The 24,045-nt window shown below is 41.9% G+C and overlaps 1 protein-coding gene across 1 annotated transcript in view; it reads right to left on the minus strand.

The window, feature by feature from the left end:
* Window positions 1-1,692: 1,692 nt before the first annotated feature.
* LOC309395605 (uncharacterized protein) overlaps window positions 1,693-24,045 on the minus strand; it is a 30,242-nt gene continuing 7,889 nt past the window's right edge. The window contains exons 4-8 of the mRNA XM_081960008.1: window positions 18,741-18,857; window positions 15,190-15,288; window positions 14,641-14,727; window positions 6,413-6,564; window positions 1,693-1,805 (exon numbers count right to left, since the gene is read on the minus strand). Of these exons, the coding sequence (XP_081816134.1) occupies window positions 1,788-1,805; window positions 6,413-6,564; window positions 14,641-14,727; window positions 15,190-15,288; window positions 18,741-18,753 (369 nt within the window). The 5' untranslated portion in view covers window positions 18,754-18,857 and the 3' untranslated portion in view covers window positions 1,693-1,787. The remainder of the gene's footprint in view (window positions 1,806-6,412; window positions 6,565-14,640; window positions 14,728-15,189; window positions 15,289-18,740; window positions 18,858-24,045) is intronic.

Raw genomic sequence — 24,045 nt, forward strand, 5'->3', positions numbered from 1 at the left:
TCGGTTTTCTTCCTTTTTTATTTCAAATTGTCCAGTCCAGTTTGTCTGCTGCAGGGGTGTCAAACTAGATTTCATTGAGGGCCGCATCAGGGTTGTGTTTGACCTTGGGGGACCGGTGTGGGCATGGCCAGCTCGACATCACTCATGTTCAGGGGGGGGGGATGTGGTGACTTGAGTGCTTTGCCGGCTAAAATGGGCTCCAGAGCTCCATTTTCGGCTGCAATGGCCTCCTGAAGCCCTCTGCCAGTGAAAATGGAGCTCAGACGGGCCGCCCACAGCCCTCCCAAGCTCTTTTTTTGCTGGCAGAGGAACCACAGGCTGGTCCTTCACTGTTTCCAGAGTGGTCCCATGGGCCAAATCTAAGCACCCTGTGGGTCAATCCTGACCCCACGCCTTGAGTTTGATGCTCCTGGTCTATTGGATTCACAGGTTGGCCCAGTTCCTGATGCTGTTTCCACTGTTCAATTTTGTCTTCTCAGTCTTCAGATGTATTCTTTATGAATCAGATTATTAACTTGTCCATGTGTGATGTTATCCAGAAATGAAAAATTCCTAGATATTTGTAGGCTTCATCCTGACTGCTCCTGATGAGTTCTTTGACCATTTGGCATCCCAGTTCCATTACTGGTCATGAGGTTAGCCTTCCTTATTGCTACTGCAGCACATTGCTCTGGGTCAGGGGTCAAACTGTATTTCATTGAGGGCTGCATCAGGATGGTGTTTGACCTTGGAGGGGTGGGGGGCATGGCCAGGGGGCATGGCCAGGGAGCATGGCCAGCTTGCCGTCACTCATGTCGGGGGAGCCTCTGGAGGCCTGAGTGCTCTCAGCGAAAACAGAGCTTGGGAGTGCCACATGGGCCGGTCCTTTGCTATTTCCAGGGTGGCCCCGCGGGACAGATCTAAGCATTCCACGGGCCTTCAGTTTCACATCCGTGCTCTAGGCCAAACTCCATTGCTACATCTGCGCCACCAACCCTTGCAATGTTTGTCAGTGATGGGATTTGAAGTTCTGATTTTTCTATAAAGCTTCAGGTCATCTACGTAAAGCAAATGTGAGGTTTCATTCTTTTTTTGTTGTTGTTAACTTCTGACTTTCTTTGGTGCAATAGAATAAAATAATAACATCAAAGCTCAACTTTTTACTTTTACAAAATAGTATAAAGTAGCCATTTCTATAGCAAAAAAACCTGTCTGATTGGTAAAATTAAAAATCAAAGTTTCATTTTTTTTCCACCTCAAGCACCAAGTCATTCTGGCAAAAAGCCAGACTGATTTCATGAATATATGCCTGTTAAACCTGCTTTAATCTTTCTGCCAAAATTGCAGCAAAAAATTTATAGTCATTGTTCAGTAATGAAATTGGTCTATAATTCTTTATCCTTGTAACATCTTGGCCTTCCTTCAGCCACTAAGGGATATAAAGAATGATACATTACAGGAGGGAAAGAAGCTGGTATTGCGTAACTTATCACAATCTCAATACATTTTTTCAGATGGTGTAAGATATATTTTGTCAAGATGATAAGGACAAATAGGAAGCTGGCAGAGAAAAGGAGGTTGGCAAAATTTGGTTCCCACAATGCATTTATTAACACCAATGCAGCTCAGGTGGAAGATCTTATAATCCGTTTGCACCGTCTTGAATCAGCTAGTAGAACCACACACTCTTTGGCATCATCTTACAAATAAAGGCTCTTCGGTAGCTACAAGGATCATCATGCCAAAGGGAGTTAACTCTGCCGTCAGAGTGGATGGCAATGCAGAGTTCTCTATTTCCACCATTGGGTTCATAAGAATTCCAGTGCCTGAAAAAAGAACCACAATACTCATCGGCCTTGATCTAGTTATGTAGATCTAGAGATATAAATGTAGAGATCTAGATCTAAGTCGAACTAGATCATTCTCCTAATCACAGTTACAATGGGTTATTTTAGATTTGGGTTTTCTGCCCATATGAAATAGAAAATGTGTTACTGGTAAATTTACAGCAGGGCGTTGTGGGGGACATGTTATTGCAAAACTGGCTCAAAAAAAAAACCCCCACTATGTGAAAATCCCGAATTGGCTATCCCCGACAGAAAGGACGACACACCCAAATTTTACAGATATGAATAAAGTGTTAAGATACAGAGACTTAATTAATGGACAGGGAAATTTAAAAACAATCGAAGAACTGGCAGAACAAAACATGAAAGTTGACTGGCTATCCTACTTGCAAATCAAAGCTAAACACAATAATGATACTAGATTATATGACATCCAAATGGAACCACACGAATTAGACAAAATAATCCAAAGCACAGAAAGAATGATGATAGGGAGAATATATAAATTTCTTCTGAAGTATAAAATGGAAGAAGAAATTGTGAAAGAACAAATGGTAAAATGGGCACAGAACTTTAGCTACAATATTGAGTTAGATAAATGGGGAAAATTTGGGGGGACAAATTTAAAAATGGCACTATTGGTTGCATACAAGGAAAACCAGTACAAAATATTTTACAGAAGGCACCTAGCACCAGCAAGGTTAGCAAAAATCTCAGCAAATATTTCACCAAAATGTTGGAAGTGTGAATTAACACACGGAACATATTATCACGTATAGTGGATGTGTGAGGAGGCTAAAAAGTATTGGAAAAGGATTAAAAATTGGCTAGAATCAATAACAGGAGTCAAAATTGATTGGAAAACAGAAGTATTTTTACTAGGAATAATGACAACGAAATATAAAAAAGAAATCCAGTATTTAATTCTACACATAATTACAGCGGTGAGGATTGCCTTCGCTCAGAAATGGAAAAATAAACTGATACCAAGCGAAGATGAAGTATTAAGAAAGGTTATGGACTGTGCCGAAATGGACAAATTAACAAAAAAAAAAATCCAGAGAAAATAAGAAACAGAATATTATTAGATATGGGGAAAATGGTATAGGTGGATGGAGGAAAGAAACAAGGACCAATGAAAGAAGCCAATAAACCCCCAAAATAGAGAAGTTAATGAGAATTAACATATATACAATATATATACTCAAGGTAGTTTAAATTTATTAGAGGTAATCACCCAATATAGCAGATAGATGAGTAAAACAAGAGGGTTAAAAATGGTGAAACTCAGATGAAATATATTAGAAGGGGAAATAACATAAGGAGAATTGTATTGATTTGAAATTGCTATTAGAAGGAAGAGGTAGTTCCTGTTTGTACTGTATTGTGTAGATGTAGTGTACGTCTAAGTTCTGTGTGTATGTATTTTGTATGTTTGTAATTTTTTTTTTAGAAAGAAAACTTGTTACTGGCAAATTTACAGCAGGGCATTGTGGGACAAGGGGAATGGAAACTTGAAATTCAACAGGAGGTCCATAGGGACTTCCAGTGGTCAAGGATAAGGGGAGATGTTAGGGGTTATATTTCACCTTGTCAGATCTGCGGCAGAAGTTGATATAATAAAAGAGAATCTTTGTAGCTCAGGGCTGAAATGATGCTCTCTGAGCTTCATTGTTTTCTTGCAGGCATTTCATTACCCATCTAGCTAACATCATTAGAGGAATAAATGGGGAACTCATCAAATTTGCAGATGACACCAAGCTGGCAGGAATAGCCAACACTCCAGAAGACAGGTTTAAGATACAGAAGGATCTTGACAAACTTGAACATTGGGCGCTATCTAACAAAATGAAATTCAATGGTGAAAAGAGTAAGGTTCTACATTTAGGCAATAAAAACGAAATGCACAGGTACAGTGTAGGTGGTACGTTGCTCAACTAGTAACTGTGAGAGGGATCTTGGAGTCCTAGTGGACAACCATTTAAATATGAGTCAGCCGTGTGCAGCAGCTGCCAAAAAAGCCAACACAGTTCTAGGCTGCATCAACAGAGGGAGAGAATCAAGATCCCGTGAAGGGTTAATACCACTTTATAAGGCCTTGGTAAGGCCACACTTGGAATCCGGCATTCAGTTTTGGTCGCCACGATGTAGAAAAGATGTGGAGACTCTAGAAAGAGTGCAGAAAAGAGCAACAAAGATGATTAGGGGACTGGAGACTAAAACATATGAAGAACGGTTGCAGGAACTGGGTATGTCTAGTTTAATAGAAAGAAGGACTAGGGGAGACATGATAGCAGTCAGGGCCGGATTTTCCTATAGACTAACTAGGCTTCAGCCTAGGGCCTCAAGATCAAGAGGGGCCTTTTATTTTTATTTATTATCTGTGCCACATTTTTTATAAAGGTTAGTACCAATTACAACATGTTTCATTTACTGTATTGATATATATCACAGTAATGATGTATTTTATTATCTCTCATGTAATTTACAAACTTAAAAATGGGAGGTGAAAGGGCCCCATAAGTGGAATAGCCTAGGGCCTCTTTTCATCTAAATCCAGCCCTGATAACAATGTTCCAATATCTCAGGGGTTGCCACAAAGAAGAGGGAGTCAAACTATTCTCCAAGGCACCTGAGGTCAGGACAAGAAGCAATGGGTGGAAACTAATCCAGAAGAGATTCAACCTGGAACTAAGGAGAAATTTCCTGTCAGTTAGAATAATTAATCAGTGGAACAGAAATTGCCTCCAGAAGTTGTGAATGCCCCAACACTGGAAGTCTTTAAGAAGATGTTGGATAGCCATTTGTCTGAAATGGTATAGGGTTTCCTGCCTAGGCAGGGGGTTGGACTAGAAGGCCTCCAAGGTCCCTTCCAACTATTCTATTCTATTCTATTCTATTCTATTCTATACATATTGTATAATTCTTGGCTACAGCAGGCCAAGCTCAGAGACCACCAAGGACCATTCAGAAGAAGATCTGTTCCCAGAAAGCACGTGGCCTGCTGCAGCCTCTGGAAATCATTTCAGGATGAGAGCCACTGTACACTGGATTTCCTTTCCAATCTTCCCCAGGGCAGGGATGTATCAGACTCTGGTTAGTGATGGATTTATTTACCAAATTGCCCTTGCAAAGGCTTAGCTCAGGAAACAGCCCAGTTCTTTCTGGACAATGCTTCTAGATGCAAAGGGTCAGCCAATCATGTCCCTTTGGACCCAGGATAGAACCAGGAGCAACCCACCTCTGGTGGTAGGCATGACAGCCTGATGCACAACTTGTCACATAATTAGATTTTGTTTCAAAACTTACAAAGTTGCTGCATGATATCCAGCTATCCATAACAGTCCATTGGTAACACTCGTGTTCTTATAGAGTCCAATCCAATAATCCTCTTTATTTTTAAGTGACTTTTTATCTAGATACATCTTGTGGAGTGAAAAATAATTAGGTAGGTAGGTAGGTAGATAGGTGGGTGGGTGGGTGGGTGGGTGGATGGATGGATGGATGGATAGATGGAGGATGGGACAGTGAGAGAGAAGGAAAGGGGAGAGGGAAGAGAAAGGTAATATAAAGTTGATTACAAATTAAGGTATAAGGGGGGGACATATGTGGCCCCTGATTCCCTCTGACCCCACTAAGGACTGACTGAGCCTCTCCCCTTCCCAACCAGCAGTGTTTCTGAAGCTTCAGGGGCTCTGAGCATCTATGGGTATAAAGCAAAGGTACACTGGGGAGCTACGACAACTTGCCACAGTTCATATTTTTAAATAATTAAATTGAATTGTCCCACACAACATTTCTCGTGGCAAGTTGGCCATGGCGAGTTGTCCTATGATGAGGTGGCTGTGGAAGTTGCCATATTCCACTACAGGGGATGGTCCTTTGATGGAAGAGGAACTCTCCCTGGGTTTCCAGATCACAAGGATGAGGATATGAGGAAGGGGTTTCAGATACTTTCTACCTTCCCTTCCCTTTTTTGTTTCCCTTCCCATCACTCTGCTTTCCTTTCTCCTTTCCTTTCCTTTCTCCTTTCCTTTCCTTTCCTTTCTCCTTTCCTTTCCTTTCCTTTCTCCTCTCCTTTCCTGCTCCTCCAATTCTCTCCCTCCCTCCTTTCCCCCCTCCCCATATTTTCTTTTATAATCACAATATGCAGCGCAGCTCCCCCTTTTCTTTGCACTCCAGGAGGAAGGAGCGAGCTCTTCTCATCCATCCTTTCAAAAGCAAATCTCCTCTAAGTCAAGCAGTTTGTCTCTCTTTTCCTCTTCCCAGCAAATCCCCTGCCTTCTTCCCTCTTGGGTCCTAACCAGGCCTGTTCAAGGATGCCCCCTGCCCACTTTCTCTCTTGCCCTTATCACTCTGCCTGCCATCACAGAGAAGCGGTTCCATAAACATTCAGCATCTATTCCTCCCTTCTGCCTCTTTTACTCTCCCTTGCTCTCCTTCTCCTGTGTTAGGAATCCAGGCAGTGTCCTAGTTGCACCCATTTTCAGCCACCAGGCAACTTATTTTCATTCTGGAAATGTAATTGAGACTTTTTCATGAAGCAGCCATTTTAGAAAAATGGTGACATATATGCCTGTACTCACTTGTTCCTCAATATCTCTACAAGAAACCAAATCTGCAGTATGCCTCGCTAAACAGTCATCACGAGCAGCATACCAATTTTTTCGTCTTGTAGAAAAGAAATAGAGATTGTCTTCGAAAGGTTCCCAGCCTGGAACAATTTGAGTAAGAATATCTTTGTAGAATAGAGAAAAAAAAGGACAACATTAGTTAGTTCAAAAATCTTATAAGCATATTCTAATTTTTAAAATCAATTCACCATTCAAAGTTGATTGTGTACTTCTGTTGGAGCACAGTGCTCTCCCTAAAATCTCAGGAAGTAGTTCAAAACTGTTTTCTGTATTTTTTTATTGGCCGCTTATCTCATGGTTCAAGGAGACTCTGAGTGGCCCTGCGGTTCATTGTCCTTCCATGAGGCACTGTTCAATTATTTTACTTTTTATAAGAATAAGAATAAATCAAAGACTGCAGCACCTCCTGAACACCATCGGCATTGACAAAATGGCCATCGGTCAATTGCAAAAGGCAGCTTGACTCCCAACAGCTTACATCCTGCGCTGATTTCTTTTTTCTTTCTTTCACACGATCAAATAAGCACATCTGCCTATCCCAAGTCCTTCGGAAGGACTCAACAGGAGGATAAACATGCCAAATCTAATCTGAACATCTAGCTCACTGTGCAACAAACCAACAACAACAACAACAACAGCAATAATAAATATAGTGCAGATGAAAATGGTGCGATAATGGCCTGTTATTACAACTCAGAGCCAAAAAAAAGAGGCTACTTAAAGCGAATATATGATTTATGGAAACAACAATATCCAGATTTAAATGTTAGTGAACAATGACTAGCAGATCAAAGGCGATTTATTATTCGGAATAAAGTGTTTAGCGAAGTTGAACTTGAGGAAATTCAGGCAAATTGCCAAACAAAAACAACAACATCACAAGAGGAAATAAGTGATACTCATGACACAACTAAAGAAATCATAGGAGAACTCCCAGAGGAAGCTGCCGGAGGCGAAATAACAACACTACCACCAGAACTAGTTACCATTGAACCAACTGATGAACCAACTCAAAAACAAAAAGAACTGAAGGACAAGATCATGGAGCATTTTCTGGCTAGGGAGGAAAGGCAACGTTTACCATCATTAAAAACTGTCCCTAAGAAAATTTTGGGTCCTATCATGAAAATGGTTAATGCAGTGCTTTCAACAATTGAATCGGGATCCATCTTGGAAATGAATCAGTTAATGTACAGTGCAGCTGTAATAGTCACTAATGAACTAGGCATTAAAATCAAAGCACCTAAGCACACAATGGAAAAAGCATCAAAGCCAAAGTGGAAAATCCGATTAGAACCAAAAGTCAAAAAATTAAGGGCAGATGCTAGCAACTTAAAGAACATGCATGAGCAACGGCTTAAAAACAGCACAATCATAGATCAGCTGATCAGAAGATATAGATTGGATACGAGAAACATCAATGAAGCTGTAGAGATTGTAAAACAGCAGATAACAGCAATAGCTAGAAAAATTGAGAGATATGAGGCACGAAACATCCAATACAAACAAAATCAACAATTTAGATCAGACCAACGGCATTTTTACAATACAATACAATACAATACAATACAATACAATACAAGAGCAGAGTTGGAAGGGACCTTGGAGGTCTTCTAGTCCAACCCCCTGCCTAGGCAGGAAACCCTATACCGTTTCAGACAAATAGCTATCCAACATCTTCTTAAAGACTTCCAGTGTTGGGGCATTCACAACTTCTGGAGGCAAGCTGTTCCACTGATTAATTGTTCTAACTGTCAGGAAATTTCTCCTCACTTCTAGGTTGCTTCTCTCCTTGATTAGTTTCCACCCATTGCTTCTTGTTCTACACTCAGGTGCTTTGGAGAATAGTTTGACTCCCTCTTCTTTGTGGCAACCCCTGAGATATTGGAACACTGCTATCATGTCTCCCCTAGTCCTTCTTTCTCTTAAGCTAAACATACCCAGTTCCTGCAACCGTTCTTCATATGTTTTAGTCTCCAGTCCCCTAATCATCTTTGTTGCTCTTCTCTGCACTCTTTCTAGAGTCTCCACATCTTTTTTACATCGTGGCGACCAGAACTGAATGCAGTATTCCAAGTGTGGCCTTACCAAGGCATTATAAAGTGGCATTAACATTTCACGTGATCTTGATTCTATCCCTCTGTTGATGCAGCCTAGAACTGTGTTGGCTTTTTTGGCAGCTGCTGCACACTGCTGGCTCCTATTTAAATGGTTGTCCACTAGGACTCCAAGATCCCTTTCACAGTTACTACTACTGAGCAAGGTATCACCTATACTGTAACTGTGCAGACTTTAAGACTTTTTTATCAAAGTCTTAATGTGAATGGTGACACCAAAAGTGAAAAATCGGAAAAGCAGGCCAGAGCTGAATTCTGGAAAGGTTTGTGGGAGAATGCAAAGGACTACAATAAGGAAGCAAAGTGGATACATGACTTTGAGAAAAGCATTGGTAACAAACAAATGCAAGTATTAGAAATAACAACTGCGATGGACAAAAATCGAGTAAAAAAAGTAAAGAATTGGACATCACCTGGAAATGACCAATTACATGGTTTCTGGCTCAAATATCTGACCAGTTTACATGCAATGTTGGCCAGGCAACTGAATGAAATTTTACAAAATGGTCAAATTGATGAATGGTTGACAACTGGAAAAACATACTTGATTCAGAAAGATGCAACTAAAGGAACAATACCTGAAAACTACAGACCAATAACATGCTTGCCAACAACCTTCAAATGACTCACAGGCATTGTTGCAGATAATATTATGGATTATTTGGAAACAAACAACATCTTGCCAGTAGAGCACAAAGGCAATAAAAGAAGGAGCAGGGGTACAAAAGATCAGCTCCTGATTGATAAAATGATATTAGAAAATTGTAAGAAAAGAAAAACAAACTTGAATATAGTCTGGATTGATTATAAAAAGGCTTTCGACTCATTGCCACATAGTTGGATCATAACATGCTTAGAAACAACTGGCATTAGCAAAAATATTACATCCTTCACTGAAAAGGCGATGAAACAATGGAGAACTGAGTTGGCAGTAGGGAATGAGAACTACGGAATGGTTAATATCAGGCGAGGAATTTTCCAGGGTGATTCACTTTCACCTCTTCTCTTCAACATCGCGATGATCCCACTATCGGTAATTTTTAAAAAAATGAAATTGGGCTACCAAACAGCCAAAGAAGCTGAAAAAATTTCACATTTATTATATATGGATGATTTGAAACTCTATGGAAAGTCAGAAATAGAAATCCAATCACTGACAAACACAGTCCGAGTATTCAGCACCGATATTTCAATGCAGTTTGGCATGGAAAAATGCGCCAATGTATCCATAAAAAGGGGCAAAATCACTACATGTGAGGGAATTGAAATGCCCAATGGCCAACTAATTAAATGCAACGAAAATGAAGCCTACAAATACTTAGGCATTTTGCAGTTGGATAACATCAAACATGGAGAAGTAAAAACTATTGTCAGGAGAGAGTACACCAACAGAGTTAGGAAAATTTTGAAATCTAAATTAAATGGTGGAAATACAATCAAGGCCATAAACACCTGGGCAATACCAGTTGTAAGATACACAGCTGGTATAGTTAACTGGACACAAGCTGATTTGGACATTTTGGACCGAAAAAGCAGGAAACTAATGACAATGCACTGCAGTTTACATCCACGCGGTGACACTGATAGACTATACCTGCCCCGAAAATCAGGTGGCAGAGGATTATTACAAGTGAAGCAAATAGTTGAAGAAGAAAAACATGCACTGGCTGATTATTTAAAAGAAAGTCAAGAATATCTATTAATCGAAGTAAAGAACAAAAATCTATTGAAGGCCCAACAGACGAAACAAGAATACAGAAAAGATGTGATAAAATCAAGAATGGAGAATTGGCAGAACAAAGCATTACATGGTCAATTTCTGGAAAAAATAAAAGATAAAGTGGACAGTAAAAAAACTTGGTTATGGTTAACAACAGGTACATTAAAGAAAGAAACAGAGTCACTAATCCTGGCTGCGCAAGAACAAGCTATCCACACAAATGCCATTAAGGCCAAAATCGAAAAATCCTCTGATGATGCCAAATGCAGACTCTGCAAAGAAGTTGATGAAACTGTTGACCACATACTCAGCTGCTGTAAAAAAAATCGCGCAGACTGACTATAAAATGCGGCACAATTCAGTGGCACAAATGATCCACTGGAATTTGTGCAAAAATTATAATATTAAAAGAGCAACAAACTGGTGGGAACATAAGCCTGAAAAAGTCATCGAGGGTCAGATGGTCAAGATCTTGTGGGATTTTCGCATACAAACGGATAAAATACTGGCACATAATACACCAGACATCACACTGGTTGAGAAAAATAAGGTCACAATCATAGACATCGCAATACCAGGTGATAGCAGGGTCGCCGAGAAGGAATATGAAAAAATCACGAAATACCAGGACTTAAAAATCGAAATCCAACGATTATGGCACAAACCAGCAGTGGTAATTCCAGTGGTAATCGGCACACTGGGTGCTATTCCAAAAGCACTGGAATTACATTTAAAACAGTTAAAAATTGACAAAATCACCATCAGTCAAATGCAAAAGGCCGCACTGCTTGGATCCGCACACATATTACGAAAATACGTTACGACGTCCTAGGCCCCTGGGTGGGGCCCGACTAGTAATTAATGCCAAATCCGGCGAAACAACTGGCCGCTGTGATACAATCGTATAATAATAATAATAATAATAATAATAATAATAATAATAATAATAATAATAATAATAATAATAATAATAATAATAATAATCTTACCCTGAACAATGTTTCAGGATTATTAAATATTTGCAAATGCTGCCTTTCTTTGTTCCACTTTTTAAATAACATATATATCTTAATACAAAAAAGGAAATAAATACAAATATTACAGTGCACCTCCCCCAGGGGCCATTTTTTTCTTCTTCAAAACAACTGAAAGATATACAATATATTCCAATTGTGCCATTATCCCCTCCAAAACAACATATATTCTTGAGTAGGTTTATTCCCTTGGCCTTCCACCAACACTGATTTTATTTAAAAAAATATTTCATTATAATTATTTGTTTTAATCCCTTTTTAAAATTTAATTTCTTTTGTTAATTTATCGTTTGTTGCCATGCTCCAAATTTCATTATACCACTCATTTTTTTGAATATCCCAATTTTGTCCCCAATATTGAGTCATCGCTAATCTACTGTAGCTGCCATTATCAAATTTACAATCAATTCCTTTTTTGTTTCATTTATATCCTGTTTTTACACCAGCAACAGTAATGCAATCCTCAGTGACATATCTAAATTTACAATCGTTCCACTTTTCAGCAAAATGTTTAAATTTAGGGGTTACTTTCATGGAAAAAAATCTTTGTAAAAGGAACTGCGGGTAAAGAGACAAAACCTACTAGTTATTTGGTAAGTTTTATCTCTATACCCACAGTTCCTTTTGCACAGATTTCTTTCCATAAAAGTAACCCCCTAAATTTAAACATTTTGTTGAAAATTTACTAGTTATTTGGCAGGAAACTGGACAGCTGGGGAAATAGCAAGCCTGAAGGAGCTTCACGAAAAACTCAACTGCAAACCAGCGTCAGGAGGTCTTCAGACCAGAACTGTCCTGAAGGGACGGTGAAGCAGGAGAGGCATTTTGAACGACTGCAAGGAGCAAGGCAAGCTCTGTGGCAGGTCGGAAACAAGCTCTCCAGATCAACGGTGGGGATGGAGGCCTTCTTTCAATGACTGCTCTTAAGCCGGGGCAACTGGACTAAGTTTGGAGCAGGAGCAGTATTTAGACGGAGTGTTGGGACCGGCCGACTCAAGGGTAAAGGAATCTAAATTTGGAGCTTAATTTTTTTCCCCACAGCTTAAAAATAGTGGCTAATTGATACTTGGAATACGGGGGGCGACTGTGTCTGCCCAAGAAGACTTTGGTTAATATAATTGGAATTGGAGAAGTCTAAAAGAACAAAAGGGAAAGACTCGGAGGAAAAAGAACAAATTTTCTGTGGTCTTTCTGTAGAGTTTTTGGTTTCTGGAAACTTTGACAAGTTATTGATTTGGTCATATTGTGGGATTGCAAAAGCCATCTACTGGGGAAAGAAAGTACAGCAACACTCTGAAACAAAGCCCAGTGGCAAAACCTGACCTTGACCACAGGAAAGATAAGTGGAATATACTAAGAAATTATGGTCCTTCCCTATTGTTTGACTTTGGTTTTTTTATGGCTGAGAAAGAAAGTTCAAAAAAACCTTTTGAAGTGGACTGGTCTACTTTGGGACTGGATATTAAAACTGGAAAAATTGGAAACAAGATGAGGGTCTTAATTAATTGTGGTAAAATATAAAGGTATTAGAATAGAATAGAATAGAATAGAATAGGATAGGATAGGATAGGATAGGATAGGATAGGATAGGATAGGATAGAACAGAATAGCAGAGTCAGAAGGGACCTTGGAGGTCTTCTAGTCCAACCTCCTGCCTAGGCAGGAAACCCTATACCATTCCAGACAAATGGCTATCCAACATCTTCTTAAAGACTTCCAGTGTTGGAGCATTCACAACTTCTGGAGGCAAGTTGTCCCACTGATTAATGGTTCTCACTGTCAGGAAATTTCTCCTCAGTTCTAAGTTGCTTCTCTCCTTGATTAGTTTCCACCCATTGCTCCCTGTCCTGCCTTCAGATGCTTTGGAGAATAGCTTGACTCCTCTTCTTTGTGGCAGCCCCTGAGATATTAGAACACTGCTATCATGTCTCCCCTAGTCCTTCTTTTCATTAAACTAGACATACACAATTCCTGCAACCGTTCTTCATAGTCTCCAATCCCCTCATCAACTTTGTTGCTCTTCTCTTCATTCTTTCTAGAGTCTCCACATCTTTTTTACATCGTGGCAACCAAAACTGAATGCAGTATTCCAAGTGTGGCCTTACCAAGGCCTTATAAAATGATATTAACACTTCACGTGATCTTGATCCTATCCCTCTGTTTATGCAGCCTAGAACCGTGTTGGCTTTTTTGGCAGCTGCTGCACAAGGCTGGCTCATATTTAAATGGTTGTCCCCTAGGATTCCAAGATCCCTCTCACATTAAAAGTTTGTTAAATTTTAACATGGAGTGTGGAATGAATGAAGAACTACTTGAAATGTTGAAAGGTGCAGGAAATAGAATAGGAACTAGCAAAGAGGAACACAACTGGGAAGCAAAAAGTTAATATTGTAAAAAAAAAGTTGAAAATAAAAACCAGTTAGACAATTCTATCGAGATTTACAGAAGCACAGAAAGAACAGAGAGGGGAAAAAGGAACAATTCAAAAACAAAGAGAGAAATAGTGGGAAGCGAAAAAGAGAAAACTTGGGGAGGGTTATTCAAACAATCTATCGAAAAGTGATAGAAAAGATGCAGAAGAAAAGACATAATACATATAAAAAGAAAAAAAGGGGAAAAGGAATATAAGAACATGGGATAAAAGGACAATTGATGAAAAGTGGAACATTAAAATGAATAAGAAATGAACTAAGAGAAAATGGTTAGAAAAGGAGGAAGGGAAAGAAGGGATATATTAGTAGAATAAAATGGAATATGTTAATACTGCTAATGATATGTAGCTAATGAAGATGTGAGAAAATTATATTAAAATTAATAATTGTGGATAACTAGGTAAAATGCTTATTATAAGAAAATTGAATTTTAGGATATATGCTACCTACAGAAAATAGTGTAACAGATGGAAAATGAAATGATAAATTTGGTTTACTTCTGAAGGGGCAAATAATGATATTGTTTAAATGTTAAGAAAAACATAAGTTTAAGATGGAAAATATGGGAAGAAAATAACATGGCTAAAATTGGAAATTGTAATATGATGTAATATGAATTATGTACCGGTATATGAGAGAATGTAAAAGGGGAAAATCCGGGCAACACTTTGTTTACAAAAGAATTTAAAATTTGTAACAAAAAAAAAAACTTTGCTTGAAAAAAAACTTACTAGTTATTTGGAAGCATCAGGTATCATAAATTTTGGTTAGATGTTTGAAATTAAAGATTATAGACCACTTTGAGATTCCAGAAATGCTTCAAGAAAGGGCATTTCCAATTGCTTATTCTACAGGATTGCAGACTTGATTAACTTACTCAGTTCGTTTTCTAGCTCTTGGTTCTTTCTGGTCCAGTTCAACAGATGCAGTGTAAGGAGATGAACCGCAGCAAGAATTTCCAAGTCTAAAAACATACAGCAATTCAAATCAAGAGATGTGAAGTAAAAATCTACAGTAAGTATCAAATCATGTCCCAATTCTTTTAGATTTGAGGTGATTAAGGAGACCATGAGAAAAGAAGATGTGATCCTGGAAGATTTTGAATGAAGGACAATTAACGAACATGAGATCCGCAAAGTCTTCGTCCATAATTATCCCTCTACATTTAGACCTTTCAGGATGATCTCTTTTAACAGGCAGATGGGGGTGGGAGCCGACCTCAGAAAATGTTGAATTTATTAAGTTGGCAGTTCATACAACGGAGGGACCATGTTTCCGTGAATTCTTGACTCAGGGCCATGTGCAACAGGATGTTACTCCAGTCTCTCAACTGGACGTAACCTAGTTGCACCTTCTCGAGCCTGATCTTAAAAGCTGCCCCGTTGCATTGCAATCAAGCAGCTGTTTCTGAACTGCTGGCTCTTACCACTCTTGCCATGTAAACTTGGATCATATTCCAGACCAAATCGTCGAATTGAAGCCACTGCTTTTATATGTTGCTCACGCTTTTTTATTTCAAGATGGTCTATAAAAGGGAAAGGAGAAGAAGTTGGGGGTTAATCTCCCATCCCAATGGTTACAACTGAATATTCTATTATTTTGATTATTATTATCTGTGACAACCTGGTGATCAACGCCTCACGGTCTGCCCTGCAGAAGAGGTTGGCTCTCGACATGTGCAGCAATTGAAGAGAATAATTCTGAGAACTTACCCCCTCATTGCCCAATGTTGGTTTGATTAATTATGACAGGTAGTCTTTGAATTGCTGTTAAAACAATTAATCAGCGGAAAGTCTTGCCTCCAAAAGTTTTGAATGCTCCAACACTGGAAGTTTCTACGAGATTGGACAATCATTTCTATAGGGTTTCCTGACTGAGTGGGGGGTTGGACTAGAAGACTCCAAGGCCCCTCTCTTCCAACTCTGTTGTTTCTATTGCTAAGTGAACCATTTGTTAAGTCAGTTTTATGACCTTTCTTGGCACAGTTATTAAGTGAATCACTGTAGTTGTTAAATTGGTAACATGGTTGTTAAATGGATCTGGCTTCTCCATCAACTTTATCAGAAGGTTAGAAAAGGTAATCACATGACACCCCCCTGGACACTACAACCGTCATAAATATGAGCCAGTTGCCAATCATTTTGAGCACGCAACCATGACGAGGCTGCAATGGTCATAAGTGAGAAAATGTGCTGCTGTAACTTCAAACTGTCACTAAATGAATCCTTGTAAGTCAAGGACAACCTGAATTTTATCTAATACATTTGTATCCAACATTCAGGGTGGATGCAACTCTTGAAAAGCCAAATGATGGAACATAAGAATAGTACAATGAAAATCCAGTGCCAAAGGTGCTTTTTCCACCTGGAAGGTCCAAGAAACTGGACTTTCTTGGTGTTTCCTTTGAAGATGTTCTGCTTCTCCTCCTCTTCTCGTTCTCTTTTTCAGAAACTGAAGAAGCTTCTTGCTCTTCTGGTGGCATCAACCATCCCTTTTAACACTGTGGCCGTGGGTCTTTGATGGTGTCTCTCCATTTTCTGGGTCCGCCTCGTGTTCTTTGACCTTCTCCTCTTTTTGTATATGCCATGTAAGGTATGGAATCCCACGACATCTTCTCCAAGTGAGCAAACCACTCTTTTTGCTGGTTTTTTTTAATGTAGCTTAAGACTGGTTCTGTGCCAATTCTCTTATGGTCTCATCTCTGATTTTATCTCTTCTGGTCCAGAGGTGGATTGCTCCCGGTATGCACCGGTACGGGTGTGCTGGTAGCGGAAATCAGCCGTACTTTTGCGTACCATTGGCGATAGCGGTCTGGCCATACCCCCGTACCAGTACAGTGACGATCCCCTGGCCTGTCCCCACTCAGTTCCCCCGCCCAGTCGCCGCTCGATCGCCCTCTCGTCCCGCCCATCCACACCATGCTTGCCCTGACCACCCACTTCCTTTGTCTGTCCAGTTGGTGGGGCTGCAGCTGGCGGGCTGTAGGGGCGGCAGTGGTGTGAAGCGATCCCCGGCCAACATCCCTGCCTCCTTCCTCCATGAGCACCGCTGGGGAGAAATCAGGAGAGAGAGGGAAGAGAAAGCCCAACTTCTGCTAGGGACGGCCTTCTCCTCCCTCTCTCACCCTGATTTCTCGCTCGCTGCTTTCCCAGCCAGCCACCCAGCTAAGCAGGGCAGGTGGGGCCGCAGCCAGCAGGAGCCTAAAGGGAGGAGAAAGCCCAGCTTCTGCTAGGGACGGCCTTCTCCTCCCTCTCTCCCCCTGATTTCTCCCTCGCCACTTTCCCAGTCAGCCAGTCAGCTAAGCAGGGCAAGAGGGGCTGCAGCCAGCGGGCTGCAGGGGTGGCAGTGGCAAATGGTAAGTGAAGCAAGCACCGGCCAGCATCCCTCCCTCCTTCCTCTGCGAGCGCGGCCAGAGAGAAATCAAGGGGAGAGAGGGAGGAAAAGGCCATCCCTAGCAGAAGCTCAGTTTTCTCCTCCCTCTCTCCCCCCTGATTTCTCTCCGGCCGCGCTCACAGAGGAAGGAGGCATGGATGCTGTCTGGCGCTCACTTCACTTACTGCTTGCCACTGCTGCCACTGCAGCCACCAGCTTCAGGCTCTCCTGCCATGCTTAGCTGGCTGGCTGGCTGGGAAAGCAGTGAGGGGGCAAGCGTCAGCCAGCATCCCTGCTTCCTTCCTCCAACAGCCACGGCGAGGCAGCCTCAGGTGCCATCCGGGGACAGCCCCTCAGAGGCGTTGCTTTCTCGGCCCAAAACAAAGCGGTGGCGAGGAAGAAGTCTCTGGTGGGTGCAGCAGCAGCGGAATTGACAGCGGCAGCTGAAGCATAGTTCCAGAGAGTCAATTCTGACTCTCCCTTCCTCGAGCATGTCCCGTTGCTTCTGGCTCTGCTTTTGGTGAATCCGGCTGGGTGGTGGGGCTCTTGCCATCGCTGAGAGCATCGCTGGCAGCTGCTTCTTGCCATCGCTGCTGAGCAGGATTCACCAAAAGCGGCGGAGAGAAGCAACAGGACATGCTCAGGGAAGGGAGAGCTGGAACTGAGTGCCCGGGATTGTGTTTCAGCTGCCGCCACCACTAACTTGACAGCTTTAAGACTTGCACACTTCAAATGCCAGAGTTCCTGAGCCAACATGACTGGAGGAGGAATTCTGGGAGTTGAAGTCTTAAGGCTGTAAAGATTGAACACAGCCTGGGGTTTTTTTTGTAAAGGGTTAAGGGTGCAAGGGTCTTGTAACTTGACAGCTTTAAAACTTGCACACTTCAAATGCAAGAGTTTCTGAGCCAACATTTTGGTTGCTAAGCAAGAGCGTTGTTAAGTGAGTTTCACCACATTTTACAAGTTGGCCACTCCCACCCAGTCACATGACCGCCACACCACACTCACAAAATAGGCCACGCCCACAGAATAGACAAATCTGCATTGGATGAGATGCCTCTTTGGGCTCATCACTACTGCCTTATGTTGTTATTTTGTGATATTATTAGCCACCTCAGTTAGGATGCTTTTCAAAAGAGAAATTGTGTCATTCTAGTTGGTACAAGTGTCAGAGGATTTGGGATGTTGATTTACAAAGAAGTTAAAAAGAAGTTACTAAAATATCACCAAAACTATTTTTCCCTAAGCAGGCAAAGCAGAGCCAATAAAGTTTTCCCGAGTGAGAATGAGAGAAACCTAATGGTCTCCCACCTAATTCGTTGAAATCGAATGGTAGCAATAAAGGAGAACATTTGCAGCTGAGGGTTGAAATGAGAGGTCCTTAGTGCTCTCTGAGCTTGGTTGTTTCCTTGAAGACATTTTGTGACCTAACTAAGTAACATCATCAGTGCTACTAAGAAGTGGGGTTTGCTCTCGGTTTATACTCAAAGCACTAGAATACAGAGTCTTTTGGGTGTGGGAGAAAAATCAGTGCTCCTGTTGAACCAAATTCAATAGAACCTTCAAACAAAGACTTTCTCAATCTCTTGTAAGAAGACAACTTACACAGATTGATCATCTTCACAGCAAGAGCCAAGAAGAGTAAATCCAGTATTATAGTTATTGCTTTGCCTCGATCTGAATCCAGGTAGTCACTGAATCGCTCGAAAACATTCTTTGGTGCTGAAAGAAGACAAATGGGTCATTTAATCAATTGTGAGCCTGACCCTTTCTTTCCCCTGACCCCTCCTCTTTCCTGCAAGGTGGTCTCATGCATTCCAGGCAAAGGACCCCTCCATTTGTACTTGCAATTAGACCCCTGAAACAATCTTTCTATGGAGTCGAGTCATTTGGGAGAACACATACTCTGGACTTAACCTCAATGGAGACACTATGGAAAAGGAGGCAACATCTGCAACGCTTTCTAGAAAGTGGTTGGAAATCAGAAGAGTATAAGCAACCTACGTGGAGGTTTGGGAGGTGGTTTGGGAGCCATTTTATCTTCTTAGTCCAAATGAACATTCATCCTATATTGTAATTTTTAGAATATGACACAGGTTAATTAAAAAAAAAACCAAGTATATTCAAAAATACAATATACTTCTTCCCCTGGAATTTTATCTTTTATGTCATTAAAAACCCAGAACTGAAGAATCTAGAGCTCTGCATGGACCACCCAACCCATATGCAGCTGGGTCCTCAGCCTGCAAAGTATCTTAACTGGCCTTGTAGTGATCCTTGGACTCGTTTACTCTGGCTGATTACTGACCGTAGAGCCTTTCCTTCAAAACCGTAACTTTCCTTTCCATTATTTAGCATGTGAAAAAGAGAATGGCTACTAGGACCTCCGCCTTCCTTCTCCTTGATCCAAATGGGTGAAAATGTTCAGGATCCTTAGATCACTACAATGAAGACAGCCAACACGCGTTTGGGGACTTGTGGGAGCTATCAAGTGTAAGAGTTTGCATGAGCGTGCATCTCTGTGGGCAGATACGTGTGGACAAGCTATTAGGGAGCGTGGCAGATATAACTTAGTTACCTGCGGGATCGCATCCTGCCCCATACATCCCTGCGACCAATCCGCTCGCACAGAGAGGGACTTCTCCAGTTGCCGTCCACTAAACAGTGTCGGGGGGCGACGCCTAGGAGCAGAGCCTTCTCTGTGATGGGCCCAGCCCTGTGGAATGACCTCCCCCTTGACATCAGGATTACCTCCGATCTCCGCTCCTTCCGTGTAAAGCTCAAGACCCACCTTTTTCAATTATCTGGCCTGGCTCAACCATAGTTTTATCCCATTCCTCCTGACAGTCTTTTTAAATTTGTAATTTTAACTGAGGGTATTTTAATTGTTAATCCTCCGTGTACGTGTATGTGTTTGTATGTATGTGTATATGTATTTGTATGTATATGTATATATGTATGGGTTTTTATTGTACGCCGCCCCGAGTCCTTTTGGAGAGGGAGCGGCTAACAAATTAAATTTATTCTATTCTATTCTAACTTGAATGCCTGAATACTGAATGTCTTCTGAAGCCGCTGGCATTGCATTAAACCTAAGAGTGATTTAGAAAGAAAGAAAGGGAGACAGAGAAAGAGAGGAAGAAAGAGGAAAGGAGAGAGAGGGGGGGGAGAGAGAGGGAGGGAGAGAGAGAGAGAGAGAGAGAGAGAGAGAGAGAGAAGTGAAAGAAAGAGGGAGAGAAAACTCTGCGCTATTATTTTTAATTGTTCCATTATTTATCATGTGTTAATATTTTACACTGTCCCTACACCTAGAGTGATTTTACTGCCTTTCTTTTGCCTAGGGCTACCATATATTTTTCAGGGATTCACATGTGTTCAATGGCTATAGTCCAGAGCATAAATATGTCTGTGTTTATTTTGTACATCAGATTGCTTAAGTCCAGCTTAATATCCTATTCCTGGTATGTGATGGTTTGTATGCATACAGAGAAAGAAGCACTCTTGTGATCTTTGACTTTTAGGCTTCCTATCCAACATCAGCCATAATTACTGTTTTGACCAACATGCAGGTTGTATTCCATGAATGGCTATTTTATATGTGAATTTATGGCTGAAATATTTCTGCACCTATATTGGTTCTCACTGTGAGGAAGTTTCTCCCTAGTTTTAGGTTGCTTCTTTCTTGTTCCATTTCCATCCATTGCTTCTTATTTTGCCTTCTGGTGCTTTGGAAAATACATAGTCCCGCCCTTCTGTCTGGCTGCCCCTTAAAAGCCTGTTGCCTATTACACTCTTGGGCAAAGCATGTGAGCCAGTTCCTCTTTTAAGTGGTCCATGAAAATACATCTATAATATGTAGATAAAAGTTGAAAAAAGGTGAACATTTTTACAGAACTATAGATACGTTGAGGCTGGGTGTGACAAGGAATGGCTGGGAGGGGAGGGGCCAGGCAAGGCACCCCTTGACGTGAGTAACATTGAGTTGGCCACGCCCAACCAGTCACATGACCACCAAGCCATGCCCGCCCACTCAAATGACCACCCACTCACATGATCGAGCCAGGCCCACCCAGTCACGTGATCATCAAGTCATGCCCATCAAACAAGCCACACCCAAAGAACCGGTATTGAAAAAATTTGAAACTCACAACTGGTGCATGCCCCTAAATAAATATGGATAATTGAAAAAACCATTCTCTGCTAGTATTGAGGATAAGGTGATGCTTTGCAACTAAGTGATGGATGCAACCTTTTCAATTGCTGATCTGCTAATTTTGGACTCCTGCCTGGATATAAGGTGAAAATCTGCTATTTAGTGAATAAGACGCTATCACAGATTCTCTGCAGGCTGCCTTGGGCAGGGAGATTTGATTTGGAATAAGAGGTGGATTTGATTTGGAACTAGCTTTGATTTGGAACTAGCTCAGCTCCTGCAGCACTGTTTACAAACTGGATTAGAAATGGCTATAAAAATAATTGTTGTTTATTTCTTTATTAAACTTGAATGCTGTGAAATAGGTTTTAAAGCAAAATACTTGGGCAAAATTATAAAAAAATATGAATGTTGTGATATTTGAAAAGAATTAAGGAAAGAGATGTAAAGCAGTTAGAAAAGATACAGTGCATTCACAAAGTATTCAGACCCACTTCAGGGGGGTGGGTTTGTGTGGGAGGTGGGGGAGGGTTAGGGTGGAGGGTGGGGCAATATATATATATGAATAAATTAGAAGATGGGATTAATGAAACATTGTTAGGCTAGGAGAAATTTATATTAAGAGTTATAGATGTTAAATTAGCTTAGAAAATGATCAATGTGTTATTATTAATTTAAGAGAAATTTATATAGTGTTTGTTGGGAGGAGAGGGGTTATGAGTAATCTATTTTAAGATGGGGGGAGGGGAGGGGGTAAAGTGTTTGGTATAATATTTGAATGTGAATTTTTGCGGGGGGGTTGGGGGGGTATAGCATTTGTATGAGATTTATATTGTGTGGAGGGGGGGTGAAAACGGGGAAAATTTGTTTGTACAAAACTCTTTTAATAAAAAAAAAAAAAGATACAGTGCATTCACAAAGTATTCAGACCCACTTCACTTTTGTCTATTGTGTTATGCTGCAGCGTGATTCTACAGTTGTTGAAATTCATTTTTTTTCTAATTAATCTATATTCTTGGCTTGGTGAGGCCGGTTCCTCCCCATCTGCTTCCCGGCTGGTGGTTGAGCATGCTCCATAGGACGGAGATCTGGGGTTCTCCGGGAGTTGTTCTGAGCTGGCGGGTGCAGTCCAATCACCCTGGTTCCTCAGTTCTGTTTTCCCAAGGTGGTGTCGGAGCTGGTCGATGTGCCTCCTCCAGATTCGTTCATCCTCTAGCTCCACTCGGTACGACTTTGGCCCCGTGACGGCCATGATTCGGCCAGCCAGCCAAGTTGGGTACCCGGCGTAGTTGTGGGCAAATATCTGGTCATTTATGTTGAACTCTCAGGTTGGTCAAGTAGAATCCAGGGGGTTCTCTGGAAGGTAGTCCGGGTGGTACCAGTCGAGTCTGGACCCCAGTCTTCTCCCTATCAACAGCTCTGCTGGGCTATTGTTGGTGGTCACATGGGGGGTGATGTGTTGAGTGAAAAGGAATTGGTCGACCTTTTCCGGCCAGCTTCCTGGTCCCATTCGGGTGAGGGTTTCTTTTGTGAGCCTCACCATTCGCTCGGCCTGTCCATTGCTCGCCGGATTAAATGGGGCGATGAGAACATGCCGGATCCCTTGCTCTGCGAGGAATGCCTCCATTGTCTTGGTGGTCCGTTGTGGGCTGTTGTCGACCAGGATGTCGGGTAGGCCATGGGTCACGAAAAGTTTCCGGAGAGCTGTGATGGTGGCTTCTGCCATGGTTGGTTGCATGATAACGACCTCCAGCCATTTGGAGTAAGCTTCCACCACGATCAGGAGCGTCTGCCCTACCACTGGTCCCACGAAGTCGATGTCGATGTGTAACCACGCTCCCTTGGCTGCTTCCCACTCTTGCATGGGTGCCCAGGGTGGGGCTGGTCGTGTCTCCTGGCAGGGTCTGCAAGTGGCTACCCACTCCGTGATGTCCTTATCCATATTGGGCCACCAGATGTAGCTAGTGCCTTCATCCGTTCTATCCCCAGGTGACCCTCATGGAGGGCTTCTATGGCTCGCCTCCGCCAGCCCCTCTTCCCCCACAATGGTTGGTAGTTGGTAGTTCTGTGTGCTTACTCTAGTAGCTCTGGGACTTCTCACTCAGCTTCTCCTGTGGCCACCCCCTCAACACCCAGTTCAGAATCTTTTGCAACCCCTTGTCCTTTTGTGTGTGCTCAGCGATGTCTCTGGCAGTGACCGGGCTGGCTGGGTCGAAGTCAATTAGCAGTACTGTGGTGGGGGGGCAGGGTCTTCTACCAGCTCTGATAATGGGCAATGGCTAAGTGCATCGGCGTGGCTGATGTCCTTCCCTGGGCGGTGGATCAGCTCGTAGTCGTACACCGTGAGGAAAGTAGTCCATCTGGTCATCCTTGGGGACATGTAGGGCAGGGGTTGTTGGTTCCGGCGAGGAGCCCCAGCAGTGGCTTATGGTCCATGATGAGTTCGAAATGTATACCATATACATACTCATGGGATCTCTTGATCCCTGAGACTGCAGCCAAGGCTTCCTTGTCGATTTCGGTATAGTTGCGTTCAGCCAGGGACAAGGTCTTGGAGTAATAGGCTATGGGAGCCTCCGATCCATCTGGTAGGCAATGACTGAGGACCGCTCTGACTCTGAAGGGGGAGGCGTCACAGATGATCCGAACCGGCAAAGTATGGTTGAACTGGATGAGCACGCTGTTGGAGGATAGGAGCTCTTTTACCACTGCGAAGGCCCAATCTTCCTTCTGTCCCCAGGTCCACGGCACTGTCTT

This window comes from Natrix helvetica, assembly GCF_964273705.1.
Source record: "Natrix helvetica genome assembly, chromosome: 7".
NCBI lineage: Eukaryota > Metazoa > Chordata > Lepidosauria > Squamata > Natricidae > Natrix > Natrix helvetica.